Source organism: Carassius gibelio, chromosome B22 (genome assembly GCF_023724105.1).
Source record: "Carassius gibelio isolate Cgi1373 ecotype wild population from Czech Republic chromosome B22, carGib1.2-hapl.c, whole genome shotgun sequence".
Taxonomy (NCBI): domain Eukaryota; kingdom Metazoa; phylum Chordata; class Actinopteri; order Cypriniformes; family Cyprinidae; genus Carassius; species Carassius gibelio.
This window is the reverse complement of record NC_068417.1, coordinates 20732440-20749100: the sequence shown is the minus strand read 5'-3', so window position 1 is coordinate 20749100 and position 16661 is coordinate 20732440. Positions and strand designations below refer to the sequence as shown.

General features: G+C 39.8%; 1 protein-coding gene across 2 annotated transcripts in view; it reads right to left on the bottom strand.

Annotated features, from left to right (window-relative positions):
• Window positions 1–15876: 15876 nt before the first annotated feature.
• Window positions 15877–16661, bottom strand: part of LOC127986957 (SLAM family member 9) — a 49075-nt gene continuing 48290 nt past the window's right edge. For both annotated transcript variants that reach the window (XM_052589232.1, XM_052589229.1), the window contains exon 6: window positions 15877–16155. In XM_052589232.1, coding sequence (XP_052445192.1) covers window positions 16102–16155 — 54 coding nt within the window. In that variant the 3' untranslated portion in view covers window positions 15877–16101. The remainder of the gene's footprint in view (window positions 16156–16661) is intronic.

Sequence of the window (16661 nt, the reverse complement as noted above, 5' to 3'; positions counted from 1 at the left end):
GTGCAGAGAAATTATTTCATGTCTGACTTTTAGACAATAGAGACAAATTATTTGTTATTTTTCAAATTATTAAATGCTCAGTCTGGAAGAATGCAAAACAGAGCAAAAACAGTAATTTACAGCAAGTAACCACAAATGTATTTATTTATTTGAATAAATCCTGATGTTTGCTTCTAGAAATTACATGGCAGAAATGTTTATGCACTATTTGTGGCATAAATTAGATAAAGGTATGGCTTGTGATGTATCTGTGGGTGAACTGTCAATCAAAGGTTACTGTTCATTTGCAGTGCTGCTGCCTGTGGAATCCTTGAATGCTTCTGTAAAAAGAAAAAGAAAAAAGAAGGACCAATTCAAATGCACCATTATAAGTTAAGCTTGTATTAAATGGTTTTAACTGTGTATATTGGATAAAGGTAGAACAGGAACTGAAATTTTGTCTGGTTTCAATTGGACTCACGTTAGACAAAAATTCATCAGAGTGATCATCTTCCACTGGCAGGCTTTCTTTTCATAGTTTATTAATATAGTTATGTATATTATTTTATTTATTACATATATCTAATTCAGTACTTTCTCATAAAAATATAGTACTTTTTGAATGGTGTAATAATGTGATGTGCAAAGGTGCTAAATGATGCTACATCATAAACTAAAATTACTAAGGAAAAGACTAACAATGGTCAATATACAGTGGGGAAAATATTAATTTGATCCCCTTCTGATTTTGTAAGTTTGCCCACTCCCAAAGAAATTGAGGGTCTGTAGTTTTTATGGTAGGTTTATTTTAACAGGTAGAGACAGAATATCAACCAAAAAATCCAGAAAAATCTCATTATATAAGGGTTAGAAATGTATTTGCCTTTTGAGTGAAATAAGTATTTGACCCCCTACAAACCAGCAAGAATTCTGACTCCCAGAGATTAGTTATGTGCCCATGTGGAACACAGATTAGTCTGTGATTTTAAGAAGTTACTCCTAATGTCAGCTCGTTAGGTGAATAAGACACCTTTCCACACAATCTGTATCTTCCATTTCAACCTCTCCCATCACCGTGAACAAGAGCAAAGGATGTCAGAGAAGACTGCATATCTGCACAAGGCTGGAATCGGCTACAAGAACATCAGCAAGAAGCTTGGTGAGAAGGAGATAACTGTTGGTGCGATTATTAGAAAATGGAGCTCCGTGCAAGATCTCGCCTCATGGGGTAAGGATGATCATGAGAAAGGTCAGGGATCAGCCCCAAACTATATGGGAGGAGCTTGTTAATGATCTTAAAGGGATAGTTCACCTTAATAGCAAAATTAAACTCTGAAAATGAACGTGGATTTGCGCATCTTCTCAGTTAACAACGGCTCTGTGTAGTAACAGCTGCTCTATGTGAAATCACGCACCTGATGGAATTTACCGCTGATTAGAGAACCGGCTTTACTGACGAGATGCGCATAACGATTGGCCGATCGTGATCGGAGCACCGTGTTTTTCTTACCTTTCTGGACATGGACAGTATACCGTACACACAGCTTCAATGGAGGGACTGAGAGCTCTCGGACTAAATCTAAAATATCTTAAACTGTGTTCCAAAGATAAATGGAGGTCTTACAGGTTTGGAACAACATGAGGGTAAGTTATTAATGACATCATTTTGCTATTTGGGTGAACTATCCCTTTAAGGCAGTTGGGACCACAGTCACCAAGCAAAACATTGGTAACACACTATGCTACTATGAACTGAAAGCCTGCAGTGTCCCTGCTCAAGAAAGCACATGTACAGGCCCATCTTAAGAACATATAAATGAAACTTTGAGTTGCCAAATGACAGACAAGAGACCTTAAAGGCCGTGTTGCAAGGTTAATTTTTTAACGAATATGTGCAATTTGCTTGTTGAACATGATGAAGATGGCCAAATTTTTCTTATTTTGTTGAAATATAATTTTTTTCCATTTAGTTAGTAAGCAACAGAAGATACTTGTATGTTTCCCGGTATACAAATTAAGTACAATTTACCTTGATCTTCAAATTCCAAAAGTTTTCACCCCCCAGTTCTTAATGCATCTTGTTTCCTTCTGGAGCATCAATGAATGTTTGAATCTTTTTAAATAGTTGAGTTTGAGTCCCTCAAATGTCCTCAGTGTGATAAGATGCATTTCAAAATCATAAAGTCACTGCTGGAAAGGGTTCAAATATGCAAAGATGCTGGAAAACTGAAGAATCTGCAGGAGCTTAAAGCTTTTTCTGAAGAACGCTGCTCAGTTTAACTGTTCAGAACAAACAAGGGACTCATGTACAACCATCACAAAACAGAAAGACAGTCGAGGATCATCAGGTAACAGAACACAGTACTAAGAACCAAGGGTTCCCAAACTTTTGAGTGGGGTTATTTTAATCATTTCAGCTATTTTTTTGTCTTGTGGACTAAATGTTAATATCTTTTATGTACAATATCTTACTCAGGACAGTACTAAATAAAAAATAACATGCATTTAGTATGATCTCTCTTATTTTTAGAAAATTACTCATATTTTCACAGATTCTGCAAGGGGGGCCCAAACTTTCGATCCCCACTGTATATGTGTGTGTGTGTGTCGTTATTGCACACTGCTGCTCGTAGACTAGCTCCAGTGCTCATTGCTGCGATGCTAAATGATAGCAACTCACCAGGACACTTCACCAACTCTCCACTCATTCTCCTCAGACCATGCATAGGCTTTGACGGAAATCATTTCTTGGCAATTCCTCATTTGCCCTCTCACGGCTGGCTCTATCGAAATTACACAGCTGCGGGCCATTATACATGTTTGCTCTCGCCACCTCTTCCTCATCCCAGTCAGTCGCTATAGTTCTGATGCTGGGCGCGTTCCAGGCAGGTTTTTGAGCTCGGAATCACTATTTCATATCACTACTAACGACTTTGTACTGTTCCAGGCAAGTTACGCCAAACTTTCTGAGCGCAAGGAATTGTAACTAGATTATTTATTTTATTGCAATGTTGCATTGACCTAAAATAGTTTTTTCAACGTGTACTACTTGCATAAACACTGCATCCGCAGGCAGTATTATTCGTAGGGGCTATCATCGTTGTTTTGCGTGCTGTGTGTGACCTCGGAACTCTGAGTGCATCGATCTAGTACGAGACACGAGTTCACGGGTGGGAAGTCACGGATTTGATTGCTGTTCCAGTGCACTTTCACAGGTTTAAGGTTGGAAAAACACGGGTTACGGGTTGCCTGGAACGCTGCATCATACTAGACTGAGGCTAACTTTCCTCGACTTCTCCCCAACATGACGTCATCACCGAGTTGTGTAAAAAAAACGTTAATACCAAAAACTTAAAAAAATAGGTCTATAAGACCATTTTTTAGACATTTTAAAAATGATATACGTATCTTGAGTGATTTATGTACCTATTAATCGAAAGTGGTGTTTAACCTGCAACATGGCCTTTAAGGATTTAGAGAGGATCTGTAAAGAGGAGAGGATCAAAATCCCTCCTGAGATGTGTGCAAACCTGGTGACCAACTACAAAAATACCTTGGTGCTTACCAACAAGGGTTTCTGCACCAAGTACTAAGTCATGTCTTGCTTGGGGATCAAAAACTTATTTCACTCACTGAAATGAAAATCAATTTCTAACCTTTATATAATGTGTTTTTTTTTCTGGATTTTTTTGGTTGATATTCTGTCTTTATATGTTAAAATAAACCTACCATAAAAACTACAGACCCTTCATTTCTTTGTAAGTGGGCAAACTTACAAAATCGGCAGGGGATCAAATAAATATTTTCCCCACCATAGTGGTCAAGTTTCGCAGAAAAGGCTCATATATCAGCTGTGTATAATACTTGCCTTTTTGACTTTGTATACATTTATATACCAAAAAAATGACAGCAGCAAGGATACCAAAAACAAGACCAATACATATTATCAGAGCCAGAATATTTTCGAGTTCTGCAATGAACAAAAAAGAAAACAGTAATTAGTGTAAGTGACTTCTTTGTTTCTTTTGGAACCAAAAAAATTGCAAAAAAACTTTTATGTTTAAAGCTCCAATTGATTGGAATAATTTACCAGCAAATATTAGATCAATTACATCATTACATATATATATATATATATATATATATATATATATATATATATATATAGAGAGAGAGAGAGAGAGAGAGAGAGAGAGAGAGAGAGAGAGAGAGAGAGAGAGAGAGAGAGAGAGAGAGAGAGAGAGAGAGAAAGTGGCTCTTGAAGCTGTAGGTTATGCTTGCCTTTTTGTCTTCTTTCTCTTTCCAGTCTTTCTTGTCTTTGTATATGTGTATATACCACAACTGCAGCAAAGAAAGCAGCCACAATAACACCACCAACAGTTAGACATATTATCAGAGTAAGATTATTGCTGTGATCTGGAAACAACAACAAGAAAACAGTAATTAGTGTGACACCAAACTGATTTCAAGCTAGATACAAAAAAAATATATATATATATTTTACCAAAAAGGCTTCATTGGCATCTCTAGCACCCATATAAGCATGAAAATGAACAAATTTACATGTAACCATTAACTATTAAGGTCTCAAGATTATTTGACCAAAATTTGGTGAATATTCAGATAAAACATATATAAGATGAAATAGGATTAAAAAATGAAAATTTCCAAATGTCAGACATTGCCAAAGTTTGATCACACTTGACTAAATATGTTTCTGGTGATCTTCAAGGTTTCACTTTATTCTGATGGTCCCTTCAACAGATTCTGTTAAAGTAACGTTCCACCTATATATCTACTAACTATCATTAGAGTGTATGTAGAGTATGACTGGTAGGGATTAGAATAATTTGACATGTACTTGCAAAGTTACGTATATTCAGTAGAATGCCTGTTGGGAGACCATCATCATAAAGATTTATAAGCTCCTAGACTTACAGTCTTTTAATATTCTAATGAGTTACAGTAGTTGACATGCAGGTGCAATGTTACTTATCGATAACAGAATGTTCAAAACAAACCATCAAAATAAAGTGTTGCCAAATCATTTGAAAACACACCCTTATAGATCAAGTAAAGTCATATGATGGCATACCTGAACAAACTTCACTGATGATGAGATATTTAGTCTCATTGATGAGTGAATTCGAGACCACACAGCTGTAGTTGCTGTTATCCTTAACATCCAGCTTCAGACATAAATAGTTGGCATCTGATACAGTAATGCTGGACAGTAAAGTGTTTCCTTTGTACAAGGCGAGATTCGCCTTAGTCACATTCTTCACTGAACACTCCACCACACATTTGGAGCCTGATGATGGGCAACGATTGGAGTCAGTGGAAATTTGAGGACTGGCCAGATGCTCTGTGGAACATGATTAAAAAAAGAGAAAAGTATAGAAGAAATATATAGTCATAACATCATAGACTTATGCAAGATGGTTTATGGTAGCCAAATAAAAAAGGGGTTGAGAAAAGAAAAATTTATGAGACAGTCGCTGTCCAATTTTACTTCTGATTTGAAATGTCTTATTAAAATGAGTCTGATAAGTAGTTTTTAAGACTATTCAAGTAGAGGAGTTGCACTGGCATGACTCAAAATAAATAGCGAGTGCATTCAGAAGATGGCTGCCAAGTGATCTGACTCAGCTTGAAGAGTTTGAATTAACCCATACATTCCTGTTGTAATAACAAAAGAACACTTAATAACATTAATACAATAAGTTGGATGGATACAGTTCATATTTTTGCATGCTAGTATTTACATGGACAGCTAAAATGTGTGCACCCCATTTGTGAAATGATTTATTTAGTTTACTCACCACTGACAGTAACATTGAAACTCCAACAGGTGGAAGATTCATTGTTGATCTGTAGTTTATAGATTTCAGAGTCTGTTTTGCTGGTGTTTTTGATGGTGAGATCTCTAGTTTGAATGTCGAGCGAGAGTCTGCCTCTGAATCTCCCATCAGCACAGTCATTTATGTGCATATTATTATTAATTATTTCTGCACTGACAATCTTTTTAGGTCCAAACATCCATAAAATGTGAATATCCTTTTGTGAGTCTTTTAGAAGACACAAGACACTTCTGCAATTCTGAATCATCTAGCTAGTCTTCTTGAAACGTCAATTCTGCACAACAGGATAATTGTAAATACTTGCTGCAACGCCAAGCTAATATATCTTGTCTGAACTTGTGTTTTCTTCATTCTGATGAAACACGGTTCAGAAACTAGGTCAATCATCTGGCTCCAGTCTGTGCTTTTTCGTATGGGCTCAAGCACTTTACTGCAGCAAAAAAAAAATCAGGATTTACATATTTACACATTTAGACCTGTTTGTCTGTTAGATTTGACTTGTTTTTCTTGTCTCTATGCCCATTTTTCATTTAAACATTACATTTTCTATAATGCTTGTGAAACGAGTTTTGTTTAGTTTTTGTCCATGGGTGTTCTCCCTTATTAATAAATGCTCATCTTTTGATTATTGCTTTTGCCTTGAGTAATTCTCTGTGTTTTTTATCATTTATATCATTTTCATTATGTAATCATTACATAATTATTTTTATTGTTTTATACATCTCTTAATATTTTTCCTGCTTATGCATTTTCATTGTTGTTTAAACTTATGATTGTGGGGTTTTTTTTTCTATATAAAAAAAGGGCAGATGCTGAGACATAATGGTAAAAATTACTTAACAAATCAAATATAACATCAAGGAACTCATTATTATTTTCATACCCTTACACCACACCACACAGTGAGGAGTGATCCATTACATTACTTTGATGGCATAGATTTTCAAGATCGCTTTCGTATGTACAAAGAAAATGCATTGAAGCTAATATCTTTGCTTGAGCCTAGACTTTCCTGTCCGTCTCTGAGAGGAAGGCTTTTACCCAGTTCTCCCCAAGTTCTGCTCACATTGAGGTTTTTGGTATCTGGAACCTTTCATAATGAAACTGGTGATTTTTGTGGTACCAGTGAAAAAAAAAACTGTTTGTAGAATAGTTCACAAAATCTGCAGAGCCATTTGTGAACTGATGAGTCTTTACATAAAGTTCCCTGATGCTGCTGACCAAGCTAGCTATAAAGTCAAATGTCCATCAACTCTTGATGCTGAGGAGTACAGGAACCGTAAGAACCAGATATCTATCTACGTTCAGATTGTATGCACACCTAATTTACAGTTTGCAAACAATTGTTGCACGTTTGAAAGGTTCAACTCACAATTCAAGGATTTTTCTCAACACTTCATTATGTGCTCAGTTTCAGAAAGGACAACATAGCGGACTTCTACTTGGTGACAGTGGATATGGTCAGAGAGACTTTTTATTCACTCCATACATAAATCCCACAACAGCCGAGCAGCAAAGATACAACAGAGCTCATATCCGGACAAGAGGCATAGTTGAACAATGTTTGGAATATGAAAAATCATTTCATGTTCTTCCTTCAAATATTGCTTTTTTTTTTGCTCATGAACTTCTCTGGCTAACTTTTCATGATGGCCAGCTTGCTGGCATCAGGCTAGAGCAGATGTGGAGCGCACACACTCATTGTGCTCTGGCTTTTCCAACCTGTTCAGATTTCTTGCTTATGTGGGGGAAAAACACGGAAGCACAAATGAACTCACATTGTCCTTAGAATGGAAGAAGAATAAAGACTGAAAGAGCAGAATATACAATACTTACCAAAGGAAATAACCAATTTCTTTCTTACATACCATTTGTGCTCAGTTCTTCATCTGAACTGTTCAAGTGATCATCATCTATTATACCATCCAGAGGTTGCTGGTGCTGTATTTTTTCCAGACAGGAAGTCACTCAATTCATCATTTTTTTCATTAATTGGTGGTCTACCACCAATAGTACGTCACTGTCTTCTGATATCTGCATTTTGTCTTTTTAAAGCCAGTTTAAGGTTCTTCCACAGAGTCTATACAAGCAAATATTCATCCATCCATTCATCATCTACCGCTTATCCGGGGCCGGGTCGCGGGGGCAACAGTCTAAGTAGAGACCACCTCAGCTGGCTCCTCTCAATGTGGAGGAGCAACGGCTCTACTCTGAGCTCCTCCTGAGTGACCGAGCTTCTCACCCTATCTCTAAGGGAGCGCCCAGCCACCCGACGGAGAAAGCTCATTTCGGCTGCCTGTATCCGGGATCTTGTCCTTTCGGTCGTGACCCACAGCTCATGACCATAGGTGAGAGTAGGAACGTAGATTGACCGGTAAATCGAGAGCTTTGCCTTACAGCTCAGCTCCTTCTTCACCACGACAGACCGGTACAGTGACCGCATTACTGCAGAAGCTGCACCGATCCATCTGTCAATCTCACGTTCCATCCTTCCCTCACTCATGAACAAGACCCCAAGATACCTGAACTCCTCTACTTGAGGCAGGAACTCTCCACCAACCTGAAGTGGGCAATCCACCCTTTTCCGACTGAGAACCATGGCCTTGGACTTGGAGGTGCTGATTCTCATCCCAGCCACTTTACACTCGGCTGCAAACCGTCCCAGTGCACGCTCAAGGTCCTGGTCTGAGGAGACCAACACAACAACATCATCTGCAAAAAGCAGTGACGAAATCGTATGGTCCCCAAACCGGACACTCTCCGGCCCTTGGCTGTGGCTAGAAATTCTGTCCATAAAAATTATGAACAGAACCGGTGACAAAGGGCAGCCCTGCCGGAGTCCAACATGCACCATGGAACAGGTCTGACTTACTGCTGGAAATGCGAACTAAGCTCTTGCTCCGGTCGTACAGGGACCGAACAGCCCTAAGCAGGGGGCCGCCGACCCCATACTCCCAGATCACCCTCCACAGGATGTCGCGAGGAACACTGTCAAATGCCTTCTCCAAATCCACAAAACACATGTGGACAGGTTGGGCAAACTCCCATGAACCCTCCAGCACCCTGGAAAGGGTATAGAGCTGGTCCAGTGTTCCATGACCGGAACGAAAACCACACTGTTCCTCCTGAATCCGAGGTTCCACTATCGGCCGAATTCTCCTCTCCAGTACCCTGGCATAGACTTTCCTGGGGAGGCTGAGAAGTGTGATCCCCCTATAGTTGGAACACACTCTCCGGTCCCCCTTTTTGAAAAGAGGGACCACCACCCCGGTCTTCCGGTCCAGACGTACTGTCCCCAACTGCCATGCGATGTTGCAGAGGCATGTCAGCCAATACACCCCCACAACATCCAGAGACTTGAGGTACTCGGGGCGGAGTCCTCCTCCGAGTCCCCAGCCACTGCTTCCTCAATGGAACACAAGTCGGTGGGATTGAGGAGATCCTCGAAGTATTCCTTCCACCGCCCAACAATATCCCCAGTTGAGGTCAACAGGTGCCCATCTCCACTGTAAACAGTGTTGGTAGGGCACTGCTTCCCCCTCCTGAGGCGTCGAACAGTTTGCCAGAATCTCTTCGAGGCCAACCAATAGTCTTTCTCCATGCCCTCACTGAACTCCTCCAAGGCCCGGATTTTTGCCTCCACAACTACCCGGGCTGCAGTCCGCTTGGCCTGCCGGCACCTGTCAGCTGCCTCCGGAGTCTCACAAGCCATCCAGGCCTGATAGGACTCCTTCTACAACTTGACGGCATCCCTTTCTTCTGGTGTCCACCACCGGGTTCGGGGATTGCCGCCTCAACACAAGCTCAGGCTCCTTCCCCGCCAACAAGGTGACATTACACGTTCCTAAAGCCAGATTCCGTGTCTGTGTCCAAGCAAATATCATTCATTATAAATTGTCTCAAAATTATGACAAGTGTGCTATGAATGAAGAAATGAAGAATGAATGAAGAAATCTCATGTTGTTGTATTCGTCTTGTGGCTGGCTGCATTTTAATTTGCATTAAATTCACTGCATTGCATTCCTAGTTCTCCTTTTCATTTGCAGACTAGCAGTAGTGTGGATTTTACTTTCAATAATTGGATGGATTGTCACAATTTGTTTCAGTAGTGTTTTTTCAGTCACTTAGGTTTTTTAACAAATAATGTTTGCCATTGCCATTGTTTTGTGTCAAGATGTACACCAATAATAATGTTTTCTAGTCTATTGCAGGTTTTTATGAGCACCATCAGACCAACGGCATGTGCCTATACTCAACATAATCATTTTTATAACAGGTGTTCTTATTTAAGTTTACTTACTTTACTCCATGATGCTGCAGTCTTAGACTAACTAAGCCTATTTTAAGCCATGTTCATAAAAGGTACTTTAATATCCCAGTTTAACAAGTACACATTAAGGGCTACTACTGGCTTATTCTAAGCCCTGTCTGTGGAACCGGGCCTATATGTTGATATAGGATTAATACACTGTGACACATTTAAATAAAAGCAATTTATATTTGACTTAATCTATCAATCATACAGACTCTTTATTAGCTGTAGATGTGACAATCTTAAATGAATGGCTTAGCTCTTCATGGCTCATATTTGTATATTAGCTACACATGAATTAACAGAGCACCCATATTATAAAGTGTTACTAAAATGTGAATCCAGCTTGCCATGTCAACACAAGTCGGTGGGATTGAGGAGATCCTCGAAGTATTCCTTCCACCGCCCAACAATATCCCCAGTTGAGGTCAACAGGTGCCCATCTCCACTGTAAACAGTGTTGGTAGGGCACTGCTTCCCCCTCCTGAGGCGTCGAACAGTTTGCCACAATCTCTTCGAGGCCAACCAATAGTCTTTCTCCATGCCCTCACTGAACTCCTCCAAGGCCCGGATTTTTGCCTCCACGACTACCCGGGCTGCAGTCCGCTTGGCCTGCCGGCACCTGTCAGCTGCCTCCGGAGTCTCACAAGCCATCCAGGCCTGATAGGACTCCTTCTACAACTTGACGGCATCCCTTACTTCTGGTGTCCACCACCGGGTTCGGGGATTGCCGCCTCAACAGGCACTGGAGACCTTACGGCCACAGCTCCGAGCAGCCGCAGCGACAATGGAGGTGGAGAACATGGTCCACTTGGACTCAGTATCTCCAGACTCCCTCGGGATCCGGTCAAAGCTCTGCCGGAGGTGGGAGTTGAAGATCTCTCTGACAGGGGGCTGTCCAGCTTCCTCCCCCGCCATCGGATCCAACTCACCACCAGGTGGTGATCAGTTGACAGCTCCGCCCCTTGTTCACCCGAGTGTCCAAGACATATGGCCGAAGGTCTGATGACACGACCACAAAGTCGATCATCAACCTCCGGCCTAGGGTGTCCTGGTGCCACGTGAATTGATGGACACCCTTATGCTTGAACATGGTGTTTGTTATGGACAAACCGTGGTTAGCACAGAAATCCAATAACAGAACACCGCTCGGGTTCAGGTCAGGGAGGCCGTTCCTCCCAATCACGCCCCTCCAGGTGTCACTGTCACTGCCCACGTGAGCGTTGAAGTCCCCCAGTAGATCGACGAAGTCTCCAGTCGGAGCACTTTCCAGCACCCCTCCCAGAGAATCCAAGAGGGCTGGGCAGTCCGCACTGCCGTTCGGCCCGTAGGCACAAACGACAGTGAGAGATCTATCCCCGACTCGAAGGCACAGGGAAGCGACCCTCTTGTTCACCGGGGTAAACTCCAACACATGGTGGCTGAGCTGGAGGGCTATAAGCAAACCCACTCCAGCCCTCCGCCTCTCACCATGGGCAACTCCAGAGTGGTAGAGAGTCCAGCCTCTCTCAAGAAGTGTGTTTCCAGAGCCCAAGCTGTGCGTGGAGGTGAGCCCAACTATCTCTAGTCAGTACCTCTCGACCTCCCACACAAGCTCAGGCTCCTTCCCCGCCAACAAGGTGACATTACACGTTCCTAAAGCCAGATTCCGTGTCCGTGTCTGTGTCCAAGCAAATATCATTCATTATAAATTGTCTCAAAATTATGACAAGTGTGCTATGAATGAAGAAATGAAGAATGAATGAAGAAATCTCATGTTGTTGTATTCGTCTTGTGGCTGGCTGCATTTTAATTTGCATTAAATTCACTGCATTGCATTCCTAGTTCTCCTTTTCATTTGCAGACTAGCAGTAGTGTGGATTTTACTTTCAATAATTGGATGGATTGTCACAATTTGTTTCAGTAGTGTTTTTTCAGTCACTTAGGTTTTTTAACAAATAATGTTTGCCATTGCCATTGTTTTGTGTCAAGATGTACACCATTAATAATGTTTTCTAGTCTATTGCAGGTTTTTATGAGCACCATCAGACCAACGGCATGTGCCTATACTCAACATAATCATTTTTATAACAGGTGTTCTTATTTAAGTTTACTTACTTTACTCCATGATGCTGCAGTCTTAGACTAACTAAGCCTATTTTAAGCCATGTTCATAAAAGGTACTTTAATATCCCAGTTTAACAAGTACACATTAAGGGCTACTACTGGCTTATTCTAAGCCCTGTCTGTGGAACCGGGCCTATATGTTGATATAGGATTAATACACTGTGACACATTTAAATAAAAGCAATTTATATTTGACTTAATCTATCAATCATACAGACTCTTTATTAGCTGTAGATGTGACAATCTTAAATGAATGGCTTAGCTCTTCATGGCTCATATTTGTATATTAGCTACACATGAATTAACAGAGCACCCATATTATAAAGTGTTACTAAAATGTGAATCCAGCTTGCATTTATTTGTTTGTGTGTAATTTCTCAGACCGTTAAGCATGGCACAGAATTTGTGGGTCTCCAAAACAAACCTTCAGCAGAAAACTAAAAATCTCTCAGTTATGATGTTTATTCTTGTTTTTCAGAACAGCTACCATTCCCAATATTACTAGTGATTCTTCTACATGGTCTTTTTCATCAGCATCATCAGAATCATCATCAAATATTCATGTTTAAGTTGTTACAAATACCTTTCAATGACAAATATCTCACTTCCACTGACTGTCATACGTGCAAACTATTCTGAGATGACATAGGACGTGTGCATCGCACTTTCTCCTTTGATATATGGTAGACTCGTGAGTTTTTTCTAAAGGAGCAAAGGAAGTTTCAATATTTAAATTGTGTGTGTGTCTTACCCTGTTAAATACGTGCTGAAAGTGGCGCTTGGTTTTGCGTTTGCCTATCGCGGGACTGCAGTTTCGATCTGCTAAATAGTGAGGCGTGGCCAAAGCCAGTGAAAGTACTTAATTAGCTTTTTTTAATTAAATTTTAGCGTCTGCTAAATGATTAAATGTAAATGAAGTCCAGAGAAACAAACAAAACGTACCCTCTGGTGATCCAATATACATGCACGCAGGCCCTTGAGGTAAATTTAGCATGTTAGAAAATAAAATTTGTTCTCTGATTGACTAATTTTCTGTTAGACTCCTTGAATATCTGCATGTATAATTCATATGTTTAGCGTCCGTGGTATGAAAATGATGGCTGCAACGCGTTTCCAGAGTGAACGAGTCTTCAGAGAGTTGTGAGCGAGAGCGCGAGATGCAGCCTCGATGCCAAATCCATGTTTTTCAAATTAATTTATATAAAGTAGGATGCTGCGGTTTGGAATGAGTGATAACTGTATCTTATCTAATTAACTAAATATTCAGTTTATATTATTTATTTATATTTTATTTATTTTAATAGCAATATCAGGCAACACTGTATCGCTGACATTAGTCTGTCAGTAATCAAAAAAGGCAGCAGCTATTTTCTTCATTCTATTGAAATAGCCTACTGTTCAGAAACTATAGTTTATCTGGCTCCAGTGTGTTTGTACACAGATTTAATATAACATTTTGCTTATTTCTCAAGCTTGCTTATGGTCTAAAGGCTATATCAGTGGCATCAGTATTTCAGCACCTTTTCTTTTATATTTCAGCACTATACAGGTCCTTCTCAAAAAATTAGCATATTGTGATAAAGTTCATTATTTTCCATAATGTAATGAAATTTTTTTAACTTTCATATATTTTAGATTCATTGCACACCAACTGAAATATTTCAGGTCTTTTATTGTTTTAATACTGATGATTTTGGCATACAGCTCATGAAAACCCAAAATTCCTATCTCAAAAAATTAGCATATTTCATCTGACCAATAAAAGAAAAGTGTTTTTAATACAAAAAAAGTCAACCTTCAAATAATTATGTTCAGTTATGCACTCAATACTTGGTCGGGAATCCTTTTGCAGAAATGACTGCTTCAATGCGGCGTGGCATGGAGGCAATCAGCCTGTGGCACTGCTGAGGTGTTATGGAGGCCCAGGATGCTTCGATAGCGGCCTTAAGCTCATCCAGAGTGTTGGGTCTTGCGTCTCTCAACTTTCTCTTCACAATATCCCACAGATTCTCTATGGGGTTCAGGTCAGGAGAGTTGGCAGGCCAATTGAGCACAGTAATACCATGGTCAATAAACCATTTACCAGTGGTTTTGGTACTGTGAGCAGGTGCCAGGTCGTGCTGAAAAACGAAATCTTCATCTCCATAAAGCTTTTCAGCAGATGGAAGCATGAAGCATGAAGTGCATTGACCCTGCCCTTTATAAAACACAGTGGACCAACACCAGCAGCTGACATGGCACCCCAGACCATCACTGACTGTGGGTACTTGACACTGGACTTCAGGCATTTTCCTTCTCCCCAGTCTTCCTCCAGACTCTGGCACCTTGATTTCCGAATGACATGCAAAATTTGCTTTCATCCGAAAAAAGTACTTTGGACCACTGAGCAACAGTCCAGTGCTGCATCTCTGTAGCCCATTTCCTGCACACGCCTGTGCACGGTGGCTCTGGATGTTTCTACTCCAGACTCAGTCCACTGCTTCCGCAGGTCCCCCAAGGTCTGGAATCGGTCCTTCTCCACAATCTTCCTCAGGGTCCGGTCACCTCTTCTCGTTGTGCAGCGTTTTTTGCCACACTTTTTCCTTCCCACAGACTTCTCACTGAGGTGCCTTGATACAGCACTCTGGGAACAGCCTATTCGTTCAGAAATTTCTTTCTGTGTCTTACCCTCTCGCTTGAGGGTGTCAATGATGGCCTTCTGGTCGGCAGTCAGGTCGGCAGTCTTACCCATGATTGCGGTTTTGAGTAATGAACCAGGCTGGGAGTTTTTAAAAGCCTCAGGAATCTTTTGCAGGTGTTTAGAGTTAATTAGTTGATTCAGATGATTAGGTTAATAGCTCGTTTAGAGAACCTTTTCATGATATGCTAATTTTTTGAGATAGGAATTTGGGGTTTTCATGAGCTGTATGCCAAAATCATCAGTATTAAAACAATAAAAGACCTGAAATATTTCAGTTGGTGTGCAATGAATCTAAAATATATGAAAGTTTAATTTTTATCATTACATTATGGAAAATAATGAACTTTATCACAATATGCTAATTTTTTGAGAAGGACCTGTATATGCACTTTTATCTCACAATACAACATATTAGTTGTCACATGCACAAAACTCCCAGTTGGTGGCAGCAAAGTTTAGACTAAACGCCTTTTCTAGTTTAAATTTTACCAACATGAAAGACATTTTCTAAAACTGTATATTTAAAAATGTTTTGTATAGACTACTTAATTTAATTTATAGTGTTGTTAAATAATTGTTTGATTGTTAACTCATTTTAGCCCACTGACAACTATAGTTGCCGCAGTTTATAGTTGTCATTTTCCTTTTGTAATTATTTTTCTAGATGTTATCCATATTTTATTTCTCAATGACATGCAAGCTAACAACCAAATAAAGGATTTCAAAAAAAAAAAAGAAAAAAAAAAAAGGTATTCACTTCCTTTCTGTCACATGAGGCTGTCAAGTTCCTACCCCTACTTCCAGGAAGCATGGTTAAGGCAAACCCTCAAATGTAATTTTCAAGTTACTAAGATGTTTTTTGTTGACACACACACACAAACACAGACACACACACACACACACACACACATATATAATTTATTTATTATATTACGTAAATAATATTAATGTATAGCATTATGTGACATGAGATCTCAGTGCAAGAGAAAACCTAGACATATTTCTACCACCAGGGGACGTCCTCAAACCAAGTTCATGCTTCTGCTTCCTGAATGATTTAAGACTTTCATAAAACACAGGGGTTTGAGTTCTTCATCTTCCTCTCCTCTAATCGAATGCCTGGTTAGTAGATGAATACAGACAACATAAATGCAACAGTTTGATCAGTGTCGCATGACAATCCTGGAGTATACTGTGTCATCTGTCCCGTTAGCTTTCTGAAAAACAATTCAAATTTACTGTAAGAAATGAGACTCGCCAAACAAAAGTTATTAACAAGTTAAAGACATTTATTTCACCATGACAGTAAATACAAAAAGTGTGTCATTGTTGTGTTTGGACTGCAGAGAGAAAGACACTTGCGCATGTTCCATTGAGGTCTGATCAAAAATACTAATTGTTAGTGTTTAATTACAGACCGTAAAGTCTAAATGCACCTAACATCGTGCACAGAATATTTTGACAGGTTTAAGTGATCATTATTTTATATTTTCCATGTAAGACAACTTAAATTTTATTCTGTTCCTAACACAAAGCTATCACATGACTTCAGAAGACTCTGAATATCACACAGTCATCTGGACTATATTTGTTTTGTCATTTTGGAGCTCGACAGCACCATTCACAGTAATACTGAAAAAAGTGACCTGGATGATCTTTAACGTTATGTTTCACAGTTTTCACAGCTATGAGTTTTGGACATGCAGAGAGATGGTGTTTCATT